At 36.4% G+C, this 25,572-nt stretch overlaps 2 protein-coding genes across 7 annotated transcripts in view; one reads left to right on the forward strand and one right to left on the reverse strand.

Moving 5' to 3' along the window:
* The window catches only part of LOC126773703 (microtubule-associated protein futsch), an 83,226-nt gene extending 61,936 nt beyond the window's left edge, over positions 1 to 21,290 (forward strand). For 4 of the 6 annotated variants that reach the window (XM_050494781.1, XM_050494783.1, XM_050494784.1 and 1 more), the window contains 8 exons: positions 9,263 to 9,361; positions 13,712 to 13,787; positions 13,871 to 13,948; positions 17,325 to 17,417; positions 17,510 to 17,603; positions 18,416 to 18,554; positions 20,055 to 20,206; positions 20,605 to 21,290. In XM_050494781.1, the coding sequence (XP_050350738.1) occupies positions 9,263 to 9,361; positions 13,712 to 13,787; positions 13,871 to 13,948; positions 17,325 to 17,417; positions 17,510 to 17,603; positions 18,416 to 18,554; positions 20,055 to 20,206; positions 20,605 to 20,728 (855 nt within the window). In that variant the 3' untranslated portion in view covers positions 20,729 to 21,290. Of the gene's footprint in view, positions 1 to 9,262; positions 9,362 to 13,711; positions 13,788 to 13,870; positions 13,949 to 17,324; positions 17,418 to 17,509; positions 17,604 to 17,786; positions 17,816 to 18,415; positions 18,555 to 20,054; positions 20,207 to 20,604 lie in introns of those variants that run through there. The other 2 variants (XR_007669763.1, XM_050494785.1) reach the window with 2 other exon arrangements.
* A 2-nt stretch (positions 21,291 to 21,292) lies between these two features.
* LOC126773710 (uncharacterized) lies at positions 21,293 to 25,548 on the reverse strand. Its single transcript, XM_050494800.1, has 7 exons — positions 25,147 to 25,548; positions 24,958 to 25,071; positions 23,756 to 23,849; positions 23,421 to 23,572; positions 23,086 to 23,309; positions 22,492 to 22,712; positions 21,293 to 21,752 (listed from the first exon to the last, which is right to left on the reverse strand). Exons 1-7 carry the CDS (start codon positions 25,333 to 25,335, stop codon positions 21,490 to 21,492), a joined length of 1,257 nt encoding a protein of 418 aa, XP_050350757.1. The 5' UTR covers positions 25,336 to 25,548; the 3' UTR covers positions 21,293 to 21,489.
* Positions 25,549 to 25,572: the final 24 nt, after the last annotated feature.

Here is a 25,572-nt window from a genome sequence, read left to right on the forward strand (position 1 = left end):
CTCGAGTGTATTGTTGAAAGTGTTCCGCCATCGAAGTATATCGAGTCAATCATATAACCAGAGTGCGTTTACTCGCCTAATTATACCTCAACATCGATCTAAATTTAGCCAAAACTGGGTCAAATGCATGAATACCTGCAAATACTTACTAACTTACCTAACTTTAGACTGTTCAACATTATGAGACACAAATATAAATTGTTTAAATAATTTCATTTTAACATCGACATTTTGTAGTCTCAGCCAAACATTCACACTGTATTGGTTTGAAGGGTGAGCCAGTGTACAGATAGAAGGGATATAAAAACTTAAGAGCAATAATAATATTTGGCGGCGCATTGACGCTTTAAGAAGTAATTTAAACTTCGTCTAGTTCCATCGTGTTGGTTGAACATTTACCATTAGATGGACTTTCTGCCTTCTTTATATAAATAAAAACAATGTATGCCTAATTAATTTGTACGCTAAGATTTTTATAGATCGAAATGTAAATATAACGGCTGTAATACCGTTACATCTATAAATATGCACGTTAAGACACAAAATATAAAATTTATTCATTAAAATTTGGCTCTTATTTTTGACAACTGTTTTATTTTTTTCCACTCTTAAAGTTGTGACGCAATACGGAATATAAGCAAATCATGTTCTGCTTTTGTTCCTATGAGAGCCAGAAATACGCATGTGACGTCAGACTGCGAATATTGCGGTCTTGGGGCACCGCGAGGTACTCCTCAAATCTGTCTGCACTCGGATATATTATCTCATTCTAATCACCCATCAAATTTTAAACATATTGAATTGAGTAACTTATATGAGAACTATTGCCATCACTGTGCGCGATGTGCCGTGTTACCGTGTACTCTATATACATATTGATTTTTTTTAATTTAATTTACTTTAATTTTATTTATGTTTTTATTTACAGAATATTTGTCTTTTTTAAACTTCTGATCTATAGATTCATAATTACATTATTAATTTATTCACTAGTTTATATTTATATCAAAATTCAGTTATTTAAGTTAATAAAATATATGTGGGTTTCATTGTAACAATGACTATCTGAAATTCTTACATCCGCACAAAAGAGTTTTTGTTTTAACTATGTACCATAATACTTTAATGGCATCTTCTTTGTGCTTTGTGGCTAACAAGACAAATTTTCGTCAATATTATTGTCCCCAAATGGCGATATATCATGTAGTCCCCAACCATCGGCGCGGATCATTTGGTCGTATGCCAAGCGACGCGTGCGCAGCGAGCTAACGACCTCTACGTCTTCCTCCTCTCCCGATATGGAGATCCCGATTTTCCTCGAAAAGGCCAAGGTTGGCTTCCCCTTCGCTTTGTGCACATCAAAACAAAGACGTGATTAATCTGTGTAATTATCTCTGATCTATATAATATGTTGAAAAACTTATTTCTTCTTTTGTTCCAATCTTTAATAAACCCAAATAAGTTTGAAATAATTTCTTACAACTGAAATTACATAGTAATATAACGAATAGTTAGCATAATTAATGGCTTGTTATTTTGTTAATTTGCACATTGATAAATAATTAGTTGGACAATTATGGTTAGTATCTTATATAAGGCTCCCATAGAAAAGACTACGTCGTCTTTCAGGGGAAGCTACAAGTTTTTGCACCACGTTACTTTAATACTTTACTACAATTACTTAATGGATATACTTTTAAAGAATTAAGTACGTGAACACTAAGTAATAAATCATGATCTATGTATGCACTAGGCGTATATGTATGGTGAAAATATAGTATAAAAAGTTTTCTAACGCCTCAATTAAAAACCTTTATTTCGTTGCTTAGGATCGCAATCAGAAAGACTCATCTGAATCCCATTACAAGACATTCAATGGGATCGAGGAAGGGTCACTTGATACGATTCAAAATGTCCTTATTTTGATCACCTTTAGCAGTATTAATTACTTTCCACAGCCAAAGCAACGTGGTGTGCTAATATAATAAGCAGTTATTATTATTATTCGTGTAATATTAAATCTTATCTTATCGTGGCGTTGAAATTTTAGGAGAAATTTCAGGACATTTGTTAATTTTATCCTAATTGCAAACAAGCTCAATTTATTGTTTTACAAATTATGCTCTATAAGCTTGTTCATAAAAGCGTTAATTAGAATTTAATTATAAGTTAATATGTAACTTTATGAAATTTCAGTTAAAAATGTTATTAGTGAAAAATTTAATACTAAATACTAAATTTATAACTAAAAACTTATGAAGTCCATCATATAATAAAAATAGTTTGACCAAACGGGTAAATGTTGACACATTAATTAGCCGAGCTTTCTCGGTCGCACAAAGAACCAACGAATGTAGAGAAAACCATAACTAAAGCATAGACCTTAATTGTGTTTGTTGATACCGTGTGGAATTTTTCGTTCGCTTATGACAATGTTTGCCTAAATTTCTCCCCTTTGTGAATTAATGATGATGACATTGGAATTAGACAAACGCAAACAATTCAACTTGACTTGAAGCGATTACTATCGTTTTTCTATGTAAATCTATTGTAATAAAATTCCTACGTGTTTTGGTCTCTTCTACAAACGAATTTCTAAATCAATGTGTTATCTTGATCAGCAGTTCAGTGTACGCTGTGTACGAGAAATATATCATTTAAAATATAAGACACAGGTTTCTCGGAGTAATCTTTACGCAGCTATCTAAGTTTACACTTGACATTTTTCTGTTAAAGCCGTAAAAGAAATCGTCACACTCCCGTTACAATGCGTGTTATCTGCGCGTGCTAATGGCGTCGCGTGCGCGTGCGCAACCGTTACCGGTACCGAGATGAATATTTACCGACCATTGTGATTAACTCCGGGAAATGTTGAAAGCATAAATTACACATATCATTACTATGTAGAACAAATAAGGACGTTAGATAAATAAGTGTAATAATCTAGTTGGTTAGATGTTCTATATTATTATACAAGATTTACTACATAATTGCCAATTGGCGGATACTGTATCTTACCTCACAAGTACGTACGGCTCTTCGTGTGTATAATATGTATAAATAATTTATTGAAATGATTCCTTTATTTTGATATTTATCATCAACAAAATATACCTATATCATTTTAATTCATGCAGAGTAAATACTTTAATTTGTTCCGGCTTAAAACTAATAGATTATCATTACAGTTTGATCATTTGATCGTAATCAACATAAAAATACACTTTAAAATAATATTAAAGTGTCCATATCAATCGGATTAGTAGTTTTTGCGTGAACCCGAAAAAAACAAACAAACATTTCTCTTTATAATATTTGTTTATTTCAAGGATAATTTATACAGGATTTTATCAAATGTAAAGCTACCACTGATACGGAACGTAGATTCTACCGGAACCAACCGACAAGAACTCAGTAGGTCAGATCGGTAGTTAGTCTTTCTACCAATTAAATTACTACTATTGACGTATATGGTAGATTTATTTGGGCATTTCTGATACGATGCAGTTATATTGTACCGCTAAACAGCGATACTTAGTAGTATTGCGTTCCGGTTGGAAGGGTGAGTGAGCCAGTGTTATTGCAGACACAAGAGACAAAACGTCTTCGTTCCCAAGATGGGTGACGCAAAGCGATGTAAGGCATATAGGTTAATATTTCGCCAATGTCTACTGGCGGTGATGACCAGTTATCAGCAGGTGGCCCATTTGCCCGACCGACTTATAACATAAAAAAATAATCGATAAATATATATGTTCAAAACCTCCGTTATTATTATAATACAAGTACTCGACACTGCTGATCAGCATACGTCAACTTAATCAAATACCCGATAGCTTTTAACAGATTAATAGAAAGCATTCTTTTTAGGAATAAAATAAAAAAAATGTATACAATATTTTATTAAGGTATGTGGAGTCAAGACGTGAAACGAACCAACATTCGCATTTAGAATATGAGTTAGGATATGCTTATTATTTCAATTAAATGTCATTAATTCGGACGACCCACCTGGCTCAGGGCCAAGCTGATATGCCCTTTGTTTCTTGCACCTGCTGTACCTAATTAAGATACTCTTAACGCCGTATACATTTTGTTGCATAACGAAATGCACGAGCAAACAATGAGTCAATGTTTTATCATATTTTAAATAAGGTTACACTTAATGAATGTACCTATTATATCATTAAATAAATTTTATTTTTAATCTGTACTTGCGTCAAATACAGTATATTATTGTGTGCAAAATTTCAGAATAAACGGTAGACCTGTTTTAATATTTCAGCCATATATAAAGCTTATAAAAGTGGCCTTCTTATCAGCACTGCCGTTCTTTTAGTACTCGAATCTTACCTGTGAAATGTTGGTTACACGCTATTTCGATAGTTGGGTCCTTTAAATTGTTATAACTATAATGGTCAATGTCGCATAAAATTTTACGAACTTGAAAAAGAGTTCTATTGCTTCTGCGAATAAAATTTTAAATATTACATTTATCTAAATACTTATGGACATTAAAAATGAAGCATTTCGTTTTCATTCGGAAATCAATTACATTGAAACGTTTAACATTTGTCTATCACTAGTTTGCATTTAACTCATTTCAACTCATTTGCTTTTCCTCCTATGTATTTGAAGTCGTAATTTTTTACTTATTTACCTTCGCAAATGTCTGAGACACTCATGTCGGTCGACTTATATTGTAGTGTAACTAGATACCATTAATAAAATTCTATCCTTTAATAAATGATAGTAGTAAGTACCTACTTATGTATGTTTAACTAATTTTAGAACTACTTTTTCAACTCGTTTATTTTTTAATCCATAGTATAAATAAACGATTTTGCATCGGAGCTAATGATCTAACATCTAATGTTAGTGCTCGGGCGCATTGTACGCGGCTATTTGTGGAGTAGTCGACGGCGCGCCCGGCGACGCGCCCGGTGACCTGCCAAAAATGTGGCCCACTGATCTTCTAAGAGGAATTGACACCTCGCATATATTTTTTTTTTATTTCCGCTTGTCGATACCTGTCAGGTGAAATAGCACAACACTACAGGTAGCACAGTAATACATATTGCTAGAACTCAGAACTAAAGGTATGAGTCTTGTAAAGAAAAACCATTCCACCATTACGGTTCGGAAGATGTACGAATATAAGTGGCATAATTTGATCCGATACATACATGTTGTGCTTACGATTCTCACCTCTCCTCCCTGTGTTTATCATCACCAACAACGAGATAAAGCAATACCGATACAGATACAGCAAATCTGTCGAAATGTTGAAAAAATAATAAAAAGATATACCTACTCGCGGTAAAAACACAATTATAATATATCATTATCATAAATTACGCAACTTAAAACCCAGTAATGTTTCACAAGGTTTGAACACAAGACGTGGAGACGTGTTCTGTTCACTGGTTAATTTCGGGTTAAAGTTTCATCCAACGAGATTTAATACATAAACTCATACGAGACAATAATGAATAAAAACTTAAGAGCCAACTCGCGATGCTGGTAATAAATTTGACCCGAATCATTAATTTCCGGACACCAATTATCATTTCGTTTTATCTTTACTGAAGGGAGATAATGAAGTCTATACTTGTCTATATTTGTCTTCGAAGAATTTTAATGTTAAACGATAAAATTAAAAAGTCGTTTAAAGGTCTTCGTCAAAATAGCAACAGTACATAAAATGTATCGTGGTATTCGCCGCATGCCCATAAGTCTGACACAGTAAAGGATGTGAGGATGTGTCTTGTTTTTGTTACACGGCTGAGAAATGTGTCTGTACAAAATTGGAAGATCGCCCTTCACGAATACACGAATGCAGCTAAACTATGCAAGAACGACTCATTCGTACATATTTGGCGATGCAATTTCAGGTAACGGTTTCGGTGAATTTAATGGATATACGCTTAATGATCAATTTGTATCGACATTAATACGTTGAAAAAATTTTAAATAAAGATATATCATTTCTTACTTCAGTTTTCACTTTGTATTATTATTTCAATAATACACAGGTTTACCGGTAAATCCGTTAAAGGATATTTCAAAATATAAAACTTGACACTAGTACTGATCAGAATAGCTTTCATGTTCAAGTTTTATATCGATAGATGATCGCACCAAAAAGACTATCGGAAACCGAAGCAGTAAAAAATTCATTTTTTATTTTCCATGAATTAATTCGAATCGGTCGTAAAAATTTACAACTACGATATCGTAGTGTATATATTACCGTTTTCAAGGCCTGGATCCAAGTGGGAACATATTTACGGCTTGTTATGAAGACGAACTCCCACACAGCTGCTAAAAAGAATTTAGTTGAGCATTTGTGGCGCCAGCTGACACTAATTTTGTATTAAAGTTTGGTTTCATAACTATTATATAACCAAAGCTTTGTTTTGTCACATCTATCATTTGTTTATGATTAATACATCAACTGATTCAGTAAAATATTGTTACCAAAGCCGCCAGAAATGTAAATAGTTGTTATATATATAGTTATGACGTCTAGTGTATTTATAGTTGAAAATGTACTAGTAAATTTCAAAAAGTCAATGGTTTTTTTAATAATAATAATAATATCCTGGGACATTTTTCACACACGGCCTCACACCTGATCCCAAATTAAGCTTGTACAAAGCTTGTGCTATGGAAACCAGACAACTGATATACTACATATACTACTTTTCTTTTATAAATACATACTTATATAGATAATTACACCCAGACTTAGGACAAACAGACATGTTCATGCACACAAATGTCTGTCCTGGGTGGGAATCGAACCCACAATCTTCGGCGTTAAAGGCAAGTATCTACCAACCACGCCAACCAGCTCGTTTTTTAAACGATATATCAGTAATTCTCTTCACAGTAACATTGTGTAGTGACCATTTACCGCCAGGTGATCACATACCCAACGGGAAAGGTTGCCTTTAGTTGTTAATAATAATCCATGAAACCGTTAAGATAAAACATAAATTTTAAAAATAGTTTTATTAGCTTTGTCGATCATTAATCCAGTCAAGCACGAACTAAATGAATCAAATAAATTAAACGAATGTATACTGAAAAGGTCTTGATTTTCCATTCACTTGATGGTAACCGGCTACGTCGTTAGACGTAAAAAACATTATGTATCTATGAATAACAAACATCCCAACACAAACTGAATAATATTAGTAAAATTTCTAATTTATTTAACTTTAAAATCAAAATATAGTTTAGTCGAGTAGGTCCAACCGTTTTTTTTTTTTCAAATTTAAAAGTTGACACCGGCTTGGAATATTGGATATATTCTTTTATTATCAATATATAGTATACATTACTTATCAACGGTTTTAACAAGAAAGTTAAATTTATTAATTGAGAAATCTATTCGGAGGAATTTTATTATGGAACCTTACGTTACTCATAACCAAATATACTAACTTGTATAAAGTTCATTATGTTTTCGTGAGTCATCGTAAAAGAAATGTTGACATATAAATAGAGCTGTCAAAATCAAGAGCGACCTCGGTGTGATGTGACAAGGCCTTCTCCACTGCGCTTAGTTTTTCTCTAAGAGCTAATATTAAACCGCATCGGATGTCAGGTGTCTGTCACGAGGCTGGTGTAACACTTCACGAATATAACCTTTTGAGTTGCTCAACCTGTAGAGACGGAACAGGTTAGGAATTGCAGCTTTAGTCTAAATGTACTATTAACTATATTTGAGTCTATATATACAAAATGAACGTATTTACGGATTGCTACAAAGACGAACTACATGACCGCTAAAAAGAATGTAATTGAACACTTGGAGCGCTATCTGACATGAATTCCGTTATAATGGCTGTGCAATTGTTGTGTAACCAATGATTTATTATGTCACATCTATTATTTCTTTATAATAAATACTTCAACAGTGGTTAGAACGCGTGAATTAATCGATCGATAAAATTTACTTTTACCTTTTTTTCCAACTACGGCGAAACCAAATGGAATATTTCAGCGGGCTATGTATGTATGCTTATCATAATTTGACAATAATGTATGGCTAGAAGTGTCTTGATCTGGATGAAAGCTATTTGACACTGATTAATGTCAATACAATTCAATATTTTTTTTCGATATTAAATAATTTAGAACAACTTTCGTATATTTATCCATAAAATATATTTCAATACAATGCTGGTATATTTCATGAGTATAGTTCTGACAGCCTTTTGTTTGAGCTGGTACCATCCACTTGCAACATAGTTCAAACAATACTATGAGTCGTTATTTTCCATAATGAACTGTGAGCGGCCGATAATATATGTACTTGTATATAGGTAATATTTGAATTCGTATTGCTTACCCAAACTTTAACGTAAATAAAGGTAAATAAATTAAAACTTTTTATTTCGGAACATATAACATTTTCTATATTTTCCGCCATCAAAAGAACCCTTAGGTAATCGCCCGAAAAAACGTTCAGTTACCCTCTATTTCTATTATTGTAACACTTGTTAAATAATGAACCTCTGATAATTTCGAATTATTACAAAAACGGTAGTGAATAATTTTCTAAGCCATGACATCAAAACATAAGTTAGATTCCACGAAATTATAAACAAAGCAACTTTATTCAATTAAATATAGTCTCAGTAGAATCACTATGTAAGACCGAAACTCAACATAGCACTGCTATTCTGTAAGAACTCAGATAATTACTCACCCGTGAAATTTTGACAAACCGACTTATGGTGATATACTATTTCGTTGCGTGTATCGATGAAATGTTAGTATTATTATGGTCAAGGTCGCTTATCACTTTCTGACATTTCACGACAATTTTCTGCGGTGAGTTTCGAGTTTATTCTTACAGAATATCCCTACTGCACACAATCGTTAAATGTCAACGAACGACATTGACTATTATAATAATCATAACGTTTAAAAGATCGCATCGAAAAAGCGTTTAAACTTAAAGTCGGCTTAAGACATTTCACGAACTAGATACGAAGCGTGTTCTTATAGCGTGGCTTGTGCGAGTTTTGTTATTTATTCGATATTTTTGGCGTTAACTGCGATCTGTACGGAATGAACACAGAAGAAGATGAATACCTCTAGTGACAATAATCCTTAATCCATACAAATCGCAGTTAATGTTAATTACATCTATATATACATTGTTACATCTATCTATTTATTAATGTTTGAGGCGTAGTGTCGTTAACTTTAAAATTTTACTAAGAATAATTATCTGTTGTCGTAGGAGACAGTAAAAAGCAGTGGTGGGAAGGTGAACAGCAGCCGACAAGTGGAGGAGATCGACATCGAACAGTGCTGGGACGAGCGCGTGTTGCGCAAGCTCGTGAGTACTCTACGCCATGAACTGTAGCTTGACAAACTCGAAGAAGATAGTGCACTGGATTGAACACGTAGACCTTACTTAACCTAAGACGCGAGTTAAATTGGCAACTTCTTCTGAGTTGTCGTGTAATTTGTTATTATAACTAATTCAAATCATGCTCGACGGTGAAGGAAACCTGTATGTAAGTAGTTAAGCAAGGTAGTAGAATAGCTCCAAACTCTGCTTAAAATGAACGAGGGCTTTTGCACGACAGTGGGACATTTACGGTCCGTTATTGATGATGAACTGGTAATAAAGAGGACGGTTACTATTATTCAGTTCTATGTAAGGACGTAGAGTTTGCTTTTGAATAATCATGTGTGGTACCCAATTATTATTAGAGAAACTACGTAATAAGTCATCAGAGCTAAGCGAAGTCGCCAGTATATATATTATATATACATACTTATTTACACAACGAGTATGCAATAAACAGCACTGCTTCCCCTTGTTCCAAGATATATTATCTGATCAAAACCTGGATGAAGCATAATCACCAAGATGTTAAATATAAATAAAAAAAAAATTAAAAATATAAGTCATATATATATATATATATATATATATATATATATATATATATATATATATATATATATATATATATGACTTCAATGTAAGAACATTTTCAAACGCACGAAGCGAAACATGCAAATGGAACAATTAATTTATTTTCACTGTTACAGATGCTTAATAGACGTGTTAAAAGATACCGTCCAAACATATTCGAAATTATTCGTACGATAAAAATACTTTCATTGGGTTGAATAAGTACCGCAATGCAGTACGTTTAGTCTTATAAAGATGTTAATACAAATCTCCCTGCAATACGAACGATTTAAGCTGGGCCGTCAGAAATTAGCGACGGCTGACTGCGCAGATGTAATTTTTAGATATGAACGATGATGATACGTGCGCTAAATTAAGCTAGACCTCCGATAAACATATTGCGCGGTTATACTTGCACAGATAGTAGTAGTGATCGTTATTTTTATTTTTTTACAAGCGCAAATGACTCGGAGAGCAAACTTCGGTCAACATTGCGCGTGTTGTATATCGATGTTGTTTAAATGTTCATTATAAAGTATAAGACAAATATACTATCGACTACGCGTAGACAGACCCAGTAACTTTCTTTATCCAACACCGAATCATGAGACAGTGAAACCTCTCTCGAAATACTAGTCATCGTGACTGTCAATAACTATGATTTATTGCAAGACACGACGGAGCTTTATTTATTCTATAATGACATATTGTTTGCTTTTTTTATTCAGCATAATCTTTGCCCGCGACTTTTACACTAAATTTATAAACTATCACCTGATTTATTATTGGAACGGATATTTTTAATTATATATATAATTAAATATATATATATATATATATTTTTTATTTAATAGGATACCAAATTTAAATAGTTTTATGCTGAATAGTGTAAGATCTTTGACATTAAAATAATTCATGGAGAAATTAATATTTATCTTGATGTATCCGTAATGCTGTTATAATAATGTGATAAAATAAGAAATGGTTTCAATATCGTTCGAAAGTAGAAATCAAATAGAACCTGATGTTGTTACCGTTTAAGTAATTTGTCGATGTATAATTTAATTATGCTCCAGCGTGTAGCGAGGCTGTCACTCAGGCGACGGATTACGCTCGCGACAGCCATGATGTACATTTAATTGATTAAATCATATCACCTTAAAATATCGGACCACATACAAGTATTACCTTTAATAAAACGTATGTGTTCATGTCCCCATTTTTTTAATGTTACTTATGTCTTACTTAGGTATTATAAAGAAATTACTGATTAGGTACCAACCAAAAAGATAATTTATCGCGTTTAAAATCGAAACGATAAAAAAACTGTATTTGATATTTAACTTTAACCTTAAAATACCTTTTTCTTAATCATAATTTAGAATTGAACTCTACATACATATACATATTTTGGACACTGGAATGTAGTATTAATTTTTATATCATTATATTATATGTATATAGCTAATATTTTTAATATTCCACATTTTTATATTATTTATTATTTTTTATCTGTATTTCCAGAATGTAATTATAATGGTGAAGTATTCAGTTTTTGTATATTAAGTAAAGCTAACGTTAATAATACATTACAAATGACTATGACAAAGCACATTCAGGGCATTGTGAGTTCCGGTTACCGGTTGACCACTTCCGGTTGTGACTGGGGGACGGATAATTGCGAAAACCGTACAGGTGAATGCACAAGTTACAATTTAAAAAAATCACCGTTATTCCTGTATACGGCAACTTAACTGTAAAGATTTTATGGGGCAATTATCTAAAATTATCGTTATATTCTTAATTATTTCAAAAATAGATTTACTTACAGCTTAAGTTACAAATACTTATATCATTAATGCGAATAATACTTAAAACTGTATACTGCCTCGTTGATTTAGGAAATCGGCTTCAGATCATGAGTTTTTGAACTGATGTAGGGCTTGTCTTTAGGACCTTCCCGTCGAAATGTACATCGAAGACCTCGAGTCCAACAACATTATAAGCTACTACAATCAAAGAAACAACAGGGGCACCATAAATACCTAAATTACATTATGCTTTATATTTAAAACTATTTATAATTAATAAATATATAATTAGCGTACTTTACATGCAAAGCCGCGAGCAATATTAGCTTTGAGAGAAATTCGCCGCAAATACGAAAAGAAATCACATCTCGTTGTTTCATTACCATAAAGCGTTATTCGCTTGCTGTATAAGATGGTCATTGTATAAAAACGAGCCGGTGAACGCGCGTCGCTTGTTTAACGCGATTTATAACGCGCAAAAATTTATTATTTCCTACATTTAAATATTGTTGTTCTTATTTCAAATTGCATAAAAAAATAAACATCAATTCGTTTGATTTACGTATCAGATACATTGCGTGTTAAATATATACAATAAACGTTGAATTTAATTTACGTTGACATTAAGAAGAAGCGAATCATCTTACCGAAATGCTAAGTACAACACGGGTAAGTAGATGAATTATATTAATTAACGGCCTTACTTATAAACGTTGCTTAGTTAAATCAGTTAAAAACAGTTTTTTCTCTTTCTGTCATTATTGATTTAACATTCGAAAGAAGAAGACACAGTATTGTTTACCTAATCATCCGCTAAGTAAGTATTCATTCAAACGTATATGTGAAGCTTCATAAACTAGCTACCGTGACTTTACATCTTTCTGATCATATCAAATGTCTACTTGTATGTGATAATAGCCGGTAGATTTATCACTGTATTAGTATATTTATTTACTGATTGCACTTGTAGCTTATAAGGCTCTATATCGACGTCCTGGGTTCAAATACAATTGCGGCCTACTGAAAAAAAATATTAGATTTTTCTGTTGAAAAATTAATAAAATTACCAAACTAGTTTGGAAATATAATATTGGTCCCTTTTAAGCGGATCTTCAAAATATAATAATTTAACCTCTAAACTTTGTATACATACAAATATTAGCTGTTAAGTTATGTCTACTGACTTATTCTTAAGCGTTACTCATTATTATTATTTCCTAACAATATTGAATAGGAAGTTGCGCAAAGACTATTCGCTATTTTATGTATAAACTGAGCGGCTCGCAGTCCAAATTAACTTATTTTACCAAAATAATATTCAATTCTTGCTAAGATTTTTTAATATCATTATATAAAAAGCGCACTACGCTACATCAACGGATCTTATTTTAAAAATCAGGTAAGTAAAAGTGTAAGAGCACTTGCAGACGAACAAATAAACTTGCACACGACCATGAACTGAAATATTTATATCAATTCCGCATAATTATATTAAAGATACCTTTGAGTATTTTGTCGTTAAAATTTGGGTTAAACGAGTAACGGGAAGCACTTATCGTTAAAGAGAATCCTTTCAGAGGTCAAATAAACAGTTTGAAATATTCTGGCTAATTACTGGATTGAAATAAATAAACACACCGCTTCCGAATGAAGTCCATTATTTAAAAACTTACATAACTTTAGGATCTTTAGGATATTTTACTAATATAGTGCCTTTTCGAAAATCAACTTGATTATTTATATTTATATGTATATCTGAATTTAAATATATTTTACTACACCTTATCGTAAAGCAATTAATAATATTGGACAAACGCTATACCGTATGTATCTAATTGATAAATGTACTAGAACAAGAGAGTATGCGTAATATTAATTTTATAAGTTATATAGTGTATCGTTGCTATATAAATAAATAAAATGTAATAACTTTTATTTTTGATGTTTTTAGTTGGACGAGTGCACTGACTACGAGCAACGTCGCCGCCTTCGCGCGCGCATCCGCACACTCATGGCTGAACAAGAAGGTTTGAAATTACAATGATTAAGAAACTACAATTATTTTAGAATTTTCGTATAATACCTACAAATTATATTGTTTCTTCCATAGCATGTGCGAGCGCTGTAACCGAGGCGTTAGCAGCTGCTGGAGAGACAGTAGAAACAGAGGAGCAGTCCGGAGAACGCGGTGAGTCTCTTCTTCTACCGCTGCTGCAGGGTCTGCTGCAAGGAGGTGGCCAGCGACTGCTGGCTGGCCTTGGAGCCGCCTCTCACGATGTCGTGGCCGACGTGCGCCGCTCACTGCAACGCCTTCGTCTCGCGCTCGCTCCGCCCAATGACCACCCTCAAGCTCGAGCCTTGCTCGCGTTGGCTGACAGACTGGAGGATGCACTCGATGCCGCAGACAGACTCGATGGTTGTAAACGTAAACCAAGACGACGCAGCCGCACTTCCAGGCATACTGTTGGTGTTACGCGAGAGGAACTCGAGGAAGCGCGACGTATGGTCGATCGAGATCAGTTATTGCCTGAGTCAGTAAAGCCCATAACTCCACCGACATCCTCTACAGTATCGACTGTAACTAGTATCGATGAACCTTCAACGCCTGAAAGGAAACTCAGTCTTGACAACCAAGTATGTTATCATGACGCTATTGAATCACGTCAAAAAGATGCTCCTCAGGCTCACAATATTAGCTACGATACCACACCAAAAATCAATAGAAATGCTTGTGTTGTAGAAAGACGAGCTCCGCAATCTAAAAAACCAGACTTTTTTAGACATTCTATAGCAAATACAACACAACAAGAGCTTCCCAAAAGTGCTGATCGCTGGCATACGGACACAAAAAACAGCATTATGACCATCGCCAATAAATTCGATACTAAAATACAAAAAGAAGTCCCTGCACCAATCAGAAGAGCTCCGATTAATAGACCTACGGTTACAATACAACAAAAAGCTGAAGAAGAATTGAAACGGAATTCTTATTACAGACCTCCTCCACCTGGATACAATTTTGCCGCACCACCGACTGCTGATGACATGTCGAAGCCTCTTAATCGTTTCAATAACAGCAAACGTAACCGTATGAAACGTGCCAATACTATAGATATCGGTAGACCTTTCGGTGGATATAAAATCGATAGTGACACAGAAGACGATAACGTTATAAGTCACGCTCCCAAAGTTCCCGAATTTCAACCTCAAACAGAAAATGATAGAAAATTCCTAGCGTTTATGCAAAAAAATCAAGACAATCGTAACACTAGCTCTGTGGGCCAAGCTAATTGGAGTAACCGGTTTGGTAACATCAAGAATACATTTGAAAATCGCGAAAAAGAGGAAAATATTAGGTCATCGAGTGCTTCTTCGGCTAAAAGATTTTGGCAAAACACAAATAATACTTCACACTCGCTAGCACCTCGCCCTCGAAAATTTTTAGCTGATATCACACCTGAAATTGTTAAGCCGCCATGGGTGTCCCAACGAAGGGATTCATTGCGAAATCAAGTTCCAGCCCCAGTGCAAAATTCAAAACAAACAACTAATCCACCTACAATACAACAACCGAATAAGCAAATTATTAAGCCTTTTGTTGCAAAACCAATACCAGTTAATCAATTTTCTCATGCACCGATGTCTGCATTTAAGCCCCCACAAAAAATTCTGTCACCTACGTCGGCTCCTCTAAACGTGTGGAGTCCTCCATCTTCTAATATCCCAGTATCGCCGTCAGCAGATAACTCGACCGTACATCCTAATATTTTGAATTCTCTTAGCCCTATTTCAACTATACCTCCTTTAATCTTAGCGTCTGATGGCGGTCAAACTAGGAAATCAGTAGGATCGACTGCGTCTAATTTTGAAAATGGAAAAATTGATCCACACACAAAATCGGTGCCCAAACAATACGGCTATCATCAGCCCACGCCACCGACTCACGTACGTCCACAGACTCAGAATTATCCAATTAAACCCATACCAAGTCAAAACGAATTGTCTGCTCCTGAATTAGTTAAAAAACTAGACGAATCCAAATCTATTCTTAGTCCAGAACCTTATCTGCCGAAGGTAGATGCTCAACAACTCCAAATTGAATTTTATGAGAGACAAATTAGAGAAAAACAGAGACGTGAAGCGTCGAAAGAATGTCGTGAAATTCCAGCCCATAAACCTCCCGCACCTCCTGCGCCTATTTACACTATAGTTGATTATACGCCTCAAAATGGCACTGCAACGTTTATGCCTCTTCAGCAAACGCCAGACATAGAAAAGGCGAAAGCTCACAAAGTGGACTACCTACCAGATGTTGTTATGAACGAAACAAATAATTATGACTACGCTACGTCGCCGTCTACTCGTACTGCACCCACAAGTCCATCAAAAACTCCTCAAAAATGTCAAAACGGAATAGCATTTGCAAACAACAGTGAGGACGGAACGGCAACAGAGCATGATAGTGTAGTGACACGCGTGATGCGTAGCCCAGTTCGCGGTGCCGCTACTATCACAGCGGGGGTCCGCACACGTGGAGCCGCCGACAATCTACGGGGCGTGCTCGACAAAATCTCCACCCCAAAGCACGAAGTCATCTCGCAAATCGAAAGAAAAAAACGGGACATAGCGCGAAACCAGGTACGGCTGCCGGCCCCGTCTTCTATTCGTCCTGGCCTCTCTTCCCCGCACGCCCCCTCACCGCCCCGCCCGAACCAAGTATTTGAGTACGACGGATATCCTCGATCCCCAGCTGGTCTGCGAAGCCCCGCGCTCGCCGCATCACGTGATTCGATTTTCTCTAGCGAATCACCTGGTAGTCGCGATTCGAGCCCTGGCACTGCTTTAGCTCGCTCTGGATCATGGCATCGTTTCGGAGAGTTCGGTTCGAAGCCGTCCTCACCGCGAAGAGTAGTAGCGCGCACTAAATCGATGCACCTACTAGCTATTCCGAAATTATATGAAGGTGGAATCACACACGAGGAACTTCCAGAAAAAAAGCGAACAGTGGAGGCATACTTCACTGGCCAAGCGTCTTCGAACCGTGTTACTGCTCAGCCGTCGACGCACGCGCCACTACGCGGGCGACTGGCCCGCCCCTCGCAGCCACAATCGTTCGCGCTGGGTCGTAGCCGCACGATGCCGACCGTGTCGGAGCTACAGTTTCTGGACGAGAGCAACGCAGACGACGCATTCGAGGACCTCGTGTCGGCGCTCGCATAGCGCGCACACATTCCACTAGTTAGGAGAGGGAGACAAGCGAGACGCGCGTGAGTCGTGTGTGTGTGGGCTGCCTGCCGCTTGTGTCGCGTCGCATGTCCCCTCGCGCCCCTCCGCCCCTCGCCCCTCGCCTCACCGGCCTCTTGCCCTTGGCCCCGCGCCTCACGTCGATGTACATATTGAAACATAAGTTCTTCATTTCACCGAATCCCTTAACAGTGTTATTTTGACTAATAGCTTTTAAGTATTATTTGTATTGTCTTGCTGTTGTTTTTAAAGTGTTCCGATTTAGTGTTATCGCCATTAAAAAGATGAATTTAGATTTTAAAGTTTCCTTTCATTTGCAGACGAAGAGGAAGTAACGACTGTAACATCGAGCGTGAGGAGGAACTCGTCCGAAAAAACAGTTAGCAGCACCACCACCACTAAAACATCGAAAGGTACGGATTATGTCACACTTGAAAACCATTTTGTCATATATTCGTGTTGATTGTTTGATTTAATATTTATTTACATAATATTTGTATACCAGTGATTGAGAGTATGACTCGACCGGCGCCAAAACCCGTGTCGCCGTTCGCCAAGTTCCGTCAACTCGAAAAGCAAAACTCTACTAACAGTCCCAAGTAAGTATATTATGTTATACTGCGACACTCGATATTTTATCGAAACACACAGACAATATAAACTAATGACACCGATGACAAGGCGATACTTAAGTCTTACGACCATCACTGCGAAATATTTATAAACATAATATATTTTGCTTCGTAATTTATTTAATGAAACGTATTTATTTATTTTGGCAGCCATAACAGTGGATACGAATAAGGAATAGGTAATAATAATATTCAAATAGACCATAGTATAACAAGTACTCAGTAGTCGCTTTTCTATAAAAGTTAGAAGCATCATAGCATCGCTTATCTAAGCACTTACGGAGTCTGTACGCATTTAGTAAGTCAAAGAACGAGGCTCCGTGTGTACTTAGCCTTCATTAAGCATATACATAGATTACTACATTCATTGATTAAAAATCCGCCGGCTGATAGTCGCTTGATAGACGATTTACAATATAGCACGTTACATTAATACAAATGTACATAACAGTGCGTCCACCGCCATAACGACAGCACAGCGCGTTGCGCACGATTGTGAGAACGCACATGATCTAATCCAAACGTTTTAAAGTACCGCGACAAACTAACCGAGCCGCGTAATAAGAATGCGCATATAAGGCGACCATCCGTTGGATACGTAACGCCACGCAAAGCTTCCAATCGTCCATGCGTCTCGCTGTAACACAATAATATCTACAGTCCATTATATCATGAGACCAGGAACGACATCAGGGGAGCGAGATACATCGAAAGTGATTGCGTTATGTGGCGCTACGTATTCGGTAGAGGATTAGCCTAACATGACGCTCCGGTTATAGCTCGCCCAAGAGCCCGCAGAGCCCGGGCTCTCCGTCGCAGCCTTACTTCAAGTTCACGGACCCAGCGCTGCAAGCCAGCGCCGTCACTATTAAAGAGCGTTTGCTGCATTGGTGTCGCGACAAGACCCGGGAATACGAGGTACACTTCACACTCCGCCTGCCCCCACCACCTGACACCCCGCTACGGATAACGCACTGTATATAAATACTTACATGTTCTTATGGCAACATTATCACAAATATTGTACTATACCACAGTAATAATCAAATTTATATCTAAATACGTATCGGGGTTTCAATACGGACTCGATAAGCTGATGTGCATTTTTTGTACCTACCTTTTTATATAAATGATCTTTAAACAAAATATAAAAGTATCAGTAAGCATGGGAGAGATGTACATCGGTTTACCAGGGAGCGTGCGGGTGTACCGGAATCGACGTCGACACTGTAGCATGTGGAGCGAGCTGCGCACGCGCACGGAGTTAACACGACGCTCACATCACCGCCACCGCCACTCATACACTTCACGCTTATTTGAATGCTTTATTATTACGCTATCCTGTATATATTGCTCAGTATATTAAAAACTATATAACTATGATGTATATATGACCAAATTATATCACTTTGGTTAGAAACACGTCGCCTAACGGAACTATGAAACTAAATCATCGAATAATAAAACCATCACATAGAAAAGTAATTTTCTATTAAACTGTTACGATTGAAGTGTTTTTTCGACATTATTAAAAATAAACTAACAAATGTTGAAAATGTCAACTTTAATGACAGACTTATAAAGCGGTTTGGTGTACAAATTACCAGGTGTTATCATAAGCCTTGATACAAGGGGCGTAGTGCATGACTTGTGTGGTTTTATGTGTAAAAAGGCAAAAAGACTAGTGTCTCCAACTGCATCGTAATTACGACAAACCTACCGTATTTTTGATCTACTACCACTTATTACCATAGAGACGTTATTACCGGAGCTACATACTACTGATATTTCGTTTTTCTTAAATTAACTTTTGTAAATAGCAACACATGATTTAATTTTTTTTAAATAATATTTACCGTCTGATTATTTACATAGTAAAAAAGTACATCGAATACCTAAAATCGGATTTTTTGTGTACTCTAGCATTTTGAGAATAACAACACCGTATTGTTGACACAGGCAGTTGGAGACACTGCAATAATTATAAACATATGTTATTCAAAAACCACGGAACTTATGTTTGTATATGAAAATAGACGACAACTCATTAAAATCTACTGGAACTAAGTTGAGTTTCGTTTGCTCGTTACATCGTTCATTAATCCGTCTTTGTTTATAACAGATATGATAATGTGTAATAAAAACAAAGGAAATGCTTGATAATTAATAAGCATATTGCTTGGAAAGAGGAAATATATTGTTTAAAAACAATTTTAGTAGTAATTATTATTAATTAGTGTCTATTAATGTTCTTATCAATGTTAGATATGGCATTCGAAAAAAAAGACCCATCAACAACGAAATTTGGCCAATCAATTTAATTATCGTCGCCAATATTCTTAACGTTCGACCTTCGAAAAATCCTCTACCTTGAAGCGTCAATTGGGACACCTATTGTATAATAGATGTTGTGTGTAGAATGTGAAACTGGAGAACTTCTCGACGAGCTGGGCGGACGGGCTCGCTTTCTGCGCGCTGGTACACCACTTCCTGCCTGACGCGTTCGACTACTACGCACTCACGCCCGACAAGCGCCGACACAACTTTACGCTCGCCTTCAAAGTTGCTGAGTAAGTGCACACTACCCTATATACTATGAGCCCATATGCTAATTGTCGCAAGATTCAATTCTAAGGGATATTTATTTTGCAGTAGTAGGCTTTATAGAGCGAAAATAAAACGAAATTGAAATGTTCACTTTATCAGTCTCCGCCGCTTATCAGGATTTTCCCGGTTGAATAAAATTTTGGTTATAAATGCATTGGGCATAAATACTCCAATCAATTCACTTTTTTAGTATATACATATTATCAAAATGAGAATTAATCGTTCATAAGATTCCAATACCTTACCCAAAAAGAACACTTATTCTTTGAGAATACAATAAATACATATAAAATGCCTGCGTATAACTAAATTAATCAAGTATTAATAATTTATTAGTAACAGTAGAATGAATCGGTTGCAGTGAGAAGGCGGGCATCTACCCCCTCCTGGACGTGGACGACATGGTGGCGATGCGCAAGCCCGACTGGAAGTGCGTGTTCACCTACGTGCAGTCCATCTACCGCCGGTTCAAGGACGAGCAGTGACGTCACGGTCGCGCGTCCGTCGGTCCGAGCGACGCAGTAGTTGAACGTTTAAGTCACAAATATATTATCGTGGAAGATTAGTGAGTCCAAAGAGCGTATGTTGTTGATATTGTTTGTTCGTGTGTTACGTTTGTCAGAGGTTTATTCGCCAGTGTCCGCCCAACTCGCCGTTTCTCCGAGCGCCGTCTCGTATAGAGTCCTCCTATTTATTGTAATCTCAAGATGTATGTGATTTTTTTATATTAGCTTTTAAGTTTGACTAACAGTTATATTTCGAGCGTTTATTTAGGTCATAGTCTCTCTGGTATCGTTTCTAGCTCTTACTATGATACGACGCGCTGCCGGCGAGGATCCCCTTCACTTATTTACCTACATAAGCAAGCTGCATCCTCGCGGCAAGCTCCTTACGAAACATTTATTCTAACAATATTTACTTTTTATAATTTGATATATTAATTTTATAACCACTTGAAAATAATCGTCTAATGATTCTTTGACTATTATTATTTATAATATTAATTTATATGGATACAATTAAATAAATATGATTAACAATTTTTAATTCGTTTTTTATTTCATATTAATCGTGTTCATTAATTACAATCGTTTTTAACGAGTTCGTAGTGACCGCATCTGTCTAGCTAGCAGTATCGATACTAGCAGTAAGGTGCAGGCAGTGGTCGATACTACCAGGTATAAGAAGACTTGGGACATGTTAGAAATTAAGTTTGTTTTTGGCAAAGGGCTTTGTTTCACGGCATTCACGGCTCCGGAAGCGTGTAGGGCAAGGCTACCATGAAGGGGTCTGCAATATTGGTCGATCGGTCTGTACCATTTGATGGGTCCTGATTGATATTGGAATCGCGCTCGGGCACCACCGTAGCGAGTGACGAAGCACTAGGAGTGGGGGACTCCCCCAGCGCCACGCGCACGTGCAGTGTGCTGTCGCGCCATGCACGCCACGACATTTGGTGCTCCTGGATCTTGAGTAGCATCCATGTCGTCAGCAGACCATTGAGTGCACCTAGTTGGTAAACCACAGAAATACATTGTTAGCGCAAAGTTAACTTCAACAAAAATAACATAATTAAATCTTCCTATCACACAATAGTTAATGTCAGGAATTCGAAAGAACTTTGACCCAGAAGAAGATGGCTTACAAAAAAGCCAGATAAAACATTTTAGTTTATTATATATGGCTTTAGAATTAACAATTTCTGTGTCGGATCTCCAAGAAAAACATTAATAATTAAATTAATTACGAGATAATCATCATCATTATTAAATATTTTAATGAACACAATTATCTGCTCGCTTACATTTAAAAAGTTATGGTATATTATGCGCATTATTTAACCGCCTATCTCTACTATAAATATGTACCTTCTTTCGTAACTACGGTCGTTGTATTGTAAATTTTAATAAAGGCAAAACGTATCTATTGAAAATATGTCCAAACTGTATAGAGTAACTAAAAATTGTCTATGATCTCATCTCGATATCTTTCATAAGATGGCCGAAGGCTGCGTGTGAGCAAGATCTGCCAGTAAACTCGAGGAAAATTAATACGTGAATAGTATATTGGTGTATATAGAATGACTAAAGAATAATTATAACAGTAATACAATGTCTTAGCATCTCGCACGCATCACGTGCGTCCTCGCATCACGGTCGACACGAAACAAAGTATCCGATAAATGCAGAAAGCTAATAAAATAGCTATAAGCGAAAGAAACTAAGAGAGCATAGCGTAATGGACTCACCGATGATGCCGATGAGCAGCGACGAGAAGAGGTTGGCGGCCAGCGCCGCGCCGCCGCCGCGCCGCGCGCCGGCCTGCAGCGCGGCGTCGCACGCGGACAGCGCGCGCGCCGTGCCGAGCACGGACGCCGCGCCCAGCGCCGCGCCGCGCCACGCGTCCGCCGCCAGCGCGCGCCCGCGCCCCGAGCGCGCCCACTCCGCCAGCGAGCGCGCCCACGACCACCTCGACCGACCCCTCGCTTACCGATCCGCCGGACTACTTCTGATCTCCTACTAGGGAAACTCGTGGCGGCCTATTTTGCCGCCGAGCAGTGGAGCCACCCCTGGGTTTGTTTCGATATCGATCGGTAGATCGGTCGGTGTCGATGTGGCCAAGAAGGGGCAACTCGGTATTTCCAGTGGGCGACGTGGTGCCTAACGCTAGAGGAGAGGGAGCTCCTTACCCTCCTCCTATATCGAGACCTAAACGGGATCGAAAGCGAGCACTTGACGTGGTGGAGGGTTTCGATATAATAAATTGTTAGAGTAATCGGCTTAAAAGTTAAAGTTTTAGTCTCTGAAATCTGAATCCTGAGTCCATTATTCGGTGGACTTACTTGTGACTGCGAGTGACCACGTAGTGGTGTCGGCACAGCTCGCAGTAGGACGTGGCGGCTTGCAGCAGCCAGCGCTCTAGGCAAGTGCGATGCACGGCGGCGATGGTCCCGCGGCAGGAGCACGGCCGCACCAGTCGTTCTGCCGATTCTCCTCCGAAGCAGATCCGGCAGATATTATCAGAGTGACTGCCTGATATGCTCGACACCTCTTTTGTATCCGATCCCTAATTATGATTAAATTCAGTCAAATTCTCAAAACGTCACGAACGTTTAGAACTCAATCTTATCAAAAATAAATTTAAATTAGTTATTTTATAAATACAATTATTTAGTACCCTTTTATTAAGTAGTAGAGCGCAAACGGAGCCAAGTATGGACATAGAGCGTCTAGTGGGCTGTAGGATCGATGACGCAGGTGAAGAGAACGTCAGAGAATCAGCAATGCGCGCGCGCAGCAGGCGCTGCTCCTCGCTTTCAGTTAAGTTTACTGCAAGTATATAACCGGCTAACTATCTAGAACCTTCAAGTCACAGGATTCTACAACTTTATTGATGTCATTATTCATTTCAGAGACACTCATTTCATTATTGCAAAATATACTTTCTCAGTTCCTTTTAAAACTGTTTGAGCTGTTTTTTTGTGCTAGAATTATGAGACTGAAAATGTAAACCTGGTGATCCAATGCCTGGAGAGTAGCGCAAGCTAATGTCGGTTTGTAGAGCAACTGAACGCAAATCTCTGTCTCTGGTATTGTGAATATTTGCCTAAAACAAAATTATAGTAATATGTATATAATTTTATATAATGGACACTCCATTTCATTTAGGTACCACTATTTCTTTATAATTCTCTTGTCTCTTACATTTATTACGCTTAAAAATAATCACATTTAAAAAAACTATTTCTTAAATTTAAAATAAGCTTTTACATATTTTATTAATATTGTAAAAAAATGTACATATGAGAGTACTTTTTTATTATTATTATTATTTGAATTAAAAGATATTAATTCAGAAAAACCCACTAACTTTTTATTGGCCCGACCTGGGAATTGAACCCAGGACCTCCGGATCTGCGGCCTTACATCAAGCCACTAGACCGACGACGCAGTCAGTTAGATATAGTCGATAGACGACTATCGCATACATTATGTACATAGAACATGAGCAGATTTTATATCCTATAGTTCCTTATTTACTTATATTTTATACTTGAGTCAACGAATTCAACAAGTTTCCATTCATGTTCTTCATCTTTGATAATAATTGGTGTTACATGTCCACACGGATCAATTAAAAGTAATGTTTGATGTACAACATTATATCTAATTTTAAAATGTGTAGATTTTGACATACCCATATAAAAAAGCAAAATTTTAACATGGCATTAAACAGTAGAAATCTTAATTTTAGTTTTCAGGGTCACTTGAGATTCAAAACTTCGGTGGAATCCACATTTAATGTTTCCAACCAGTTTCGTAGCATATGGACTTATCGTTTAACAAAAAAGCTGACATGGGCTTTTATATATAATTTTAGATATCTTTATTATCTTGGAACTAAGGAAGTAAAATAAAAAGGGTAAATAAGTACCTAGTAAGCGGAAAAGTGTTGTTTTCCAAATAAAAATATATTAATTAAAATTTGTTTGTAATGTAAAGTAAAGCAGAGCTTGTGTATATCTAAGGTTTGTTTATCTTAACTCCCTCTTCAATTAGAATATAGTATAAGTATATTTTGATTTCAACAGAAAAACTCATATTTTTTCTTATATATATTTAAAGGATCTTGTCTATGGCAAATACACAGGAATAATTTTATTCAATTGTATGCAATAAAATAAACCATACTTATTAAAATTATATTTACTAACGGGTGTATGAAGCGAAGAGCAGCTAGAAGCAGACATGCTTATTGTTACTCTGCTATCTGAACTTCTCGAGCCCCAGAAAATCAATAACGTTTGTCCTTCCGCAACATCACAGTCCTTGAAAATGTTGATTTATCTTTAAAATAGCGAAAAAATAAAAAAATATTTGCAATATTATACAAGTTAAATTACCCTCAATAGATTGGAGACACTACAATTCCTATGAAATTTGAAATTTATTCTCTGTAAAGCTTGTTGAATATTTGGCTTGTACAGCACTGGAGCAAGAACGGCTTTTCTTAAATTTTGTACCGTATCACTGGGAAATGTAGGAATTTCATTTAATTCTAAAAAGCAATTTAAGTTAACAATTTTATACATTTTATAACTACTCCCGAGACATTGTCAATATATTTATTCATATAATAATATAATTGTGCACGATTAATATGAACATAATAATATAATTTAACTACGACATTAGTGTCAAATATAAAATCCGCTTTTAAATGTCCATTTGATGTCCATGAAGAATGGTCCAGGAATTAAAATAAGTAAAAATATAATGTAAGTTAATACTACAATTTAAATTATTACTATTGCACAATATGGTTGAAA

Source organism: Nymphalis io, chromosome 15, assembly GCF_905147045.1.
Source record: "Nymphalis io chromosome 15, ilAglIoxx1.1, whole genome shotgun sequence".
Taxonomy (NCBI): domain Eukaryota; kingdom Metazoa; phylum Arthropoda; class Insecta; order Lepidoptera; family Nymphalidae; genus Nymphalis; species Nymphalis io.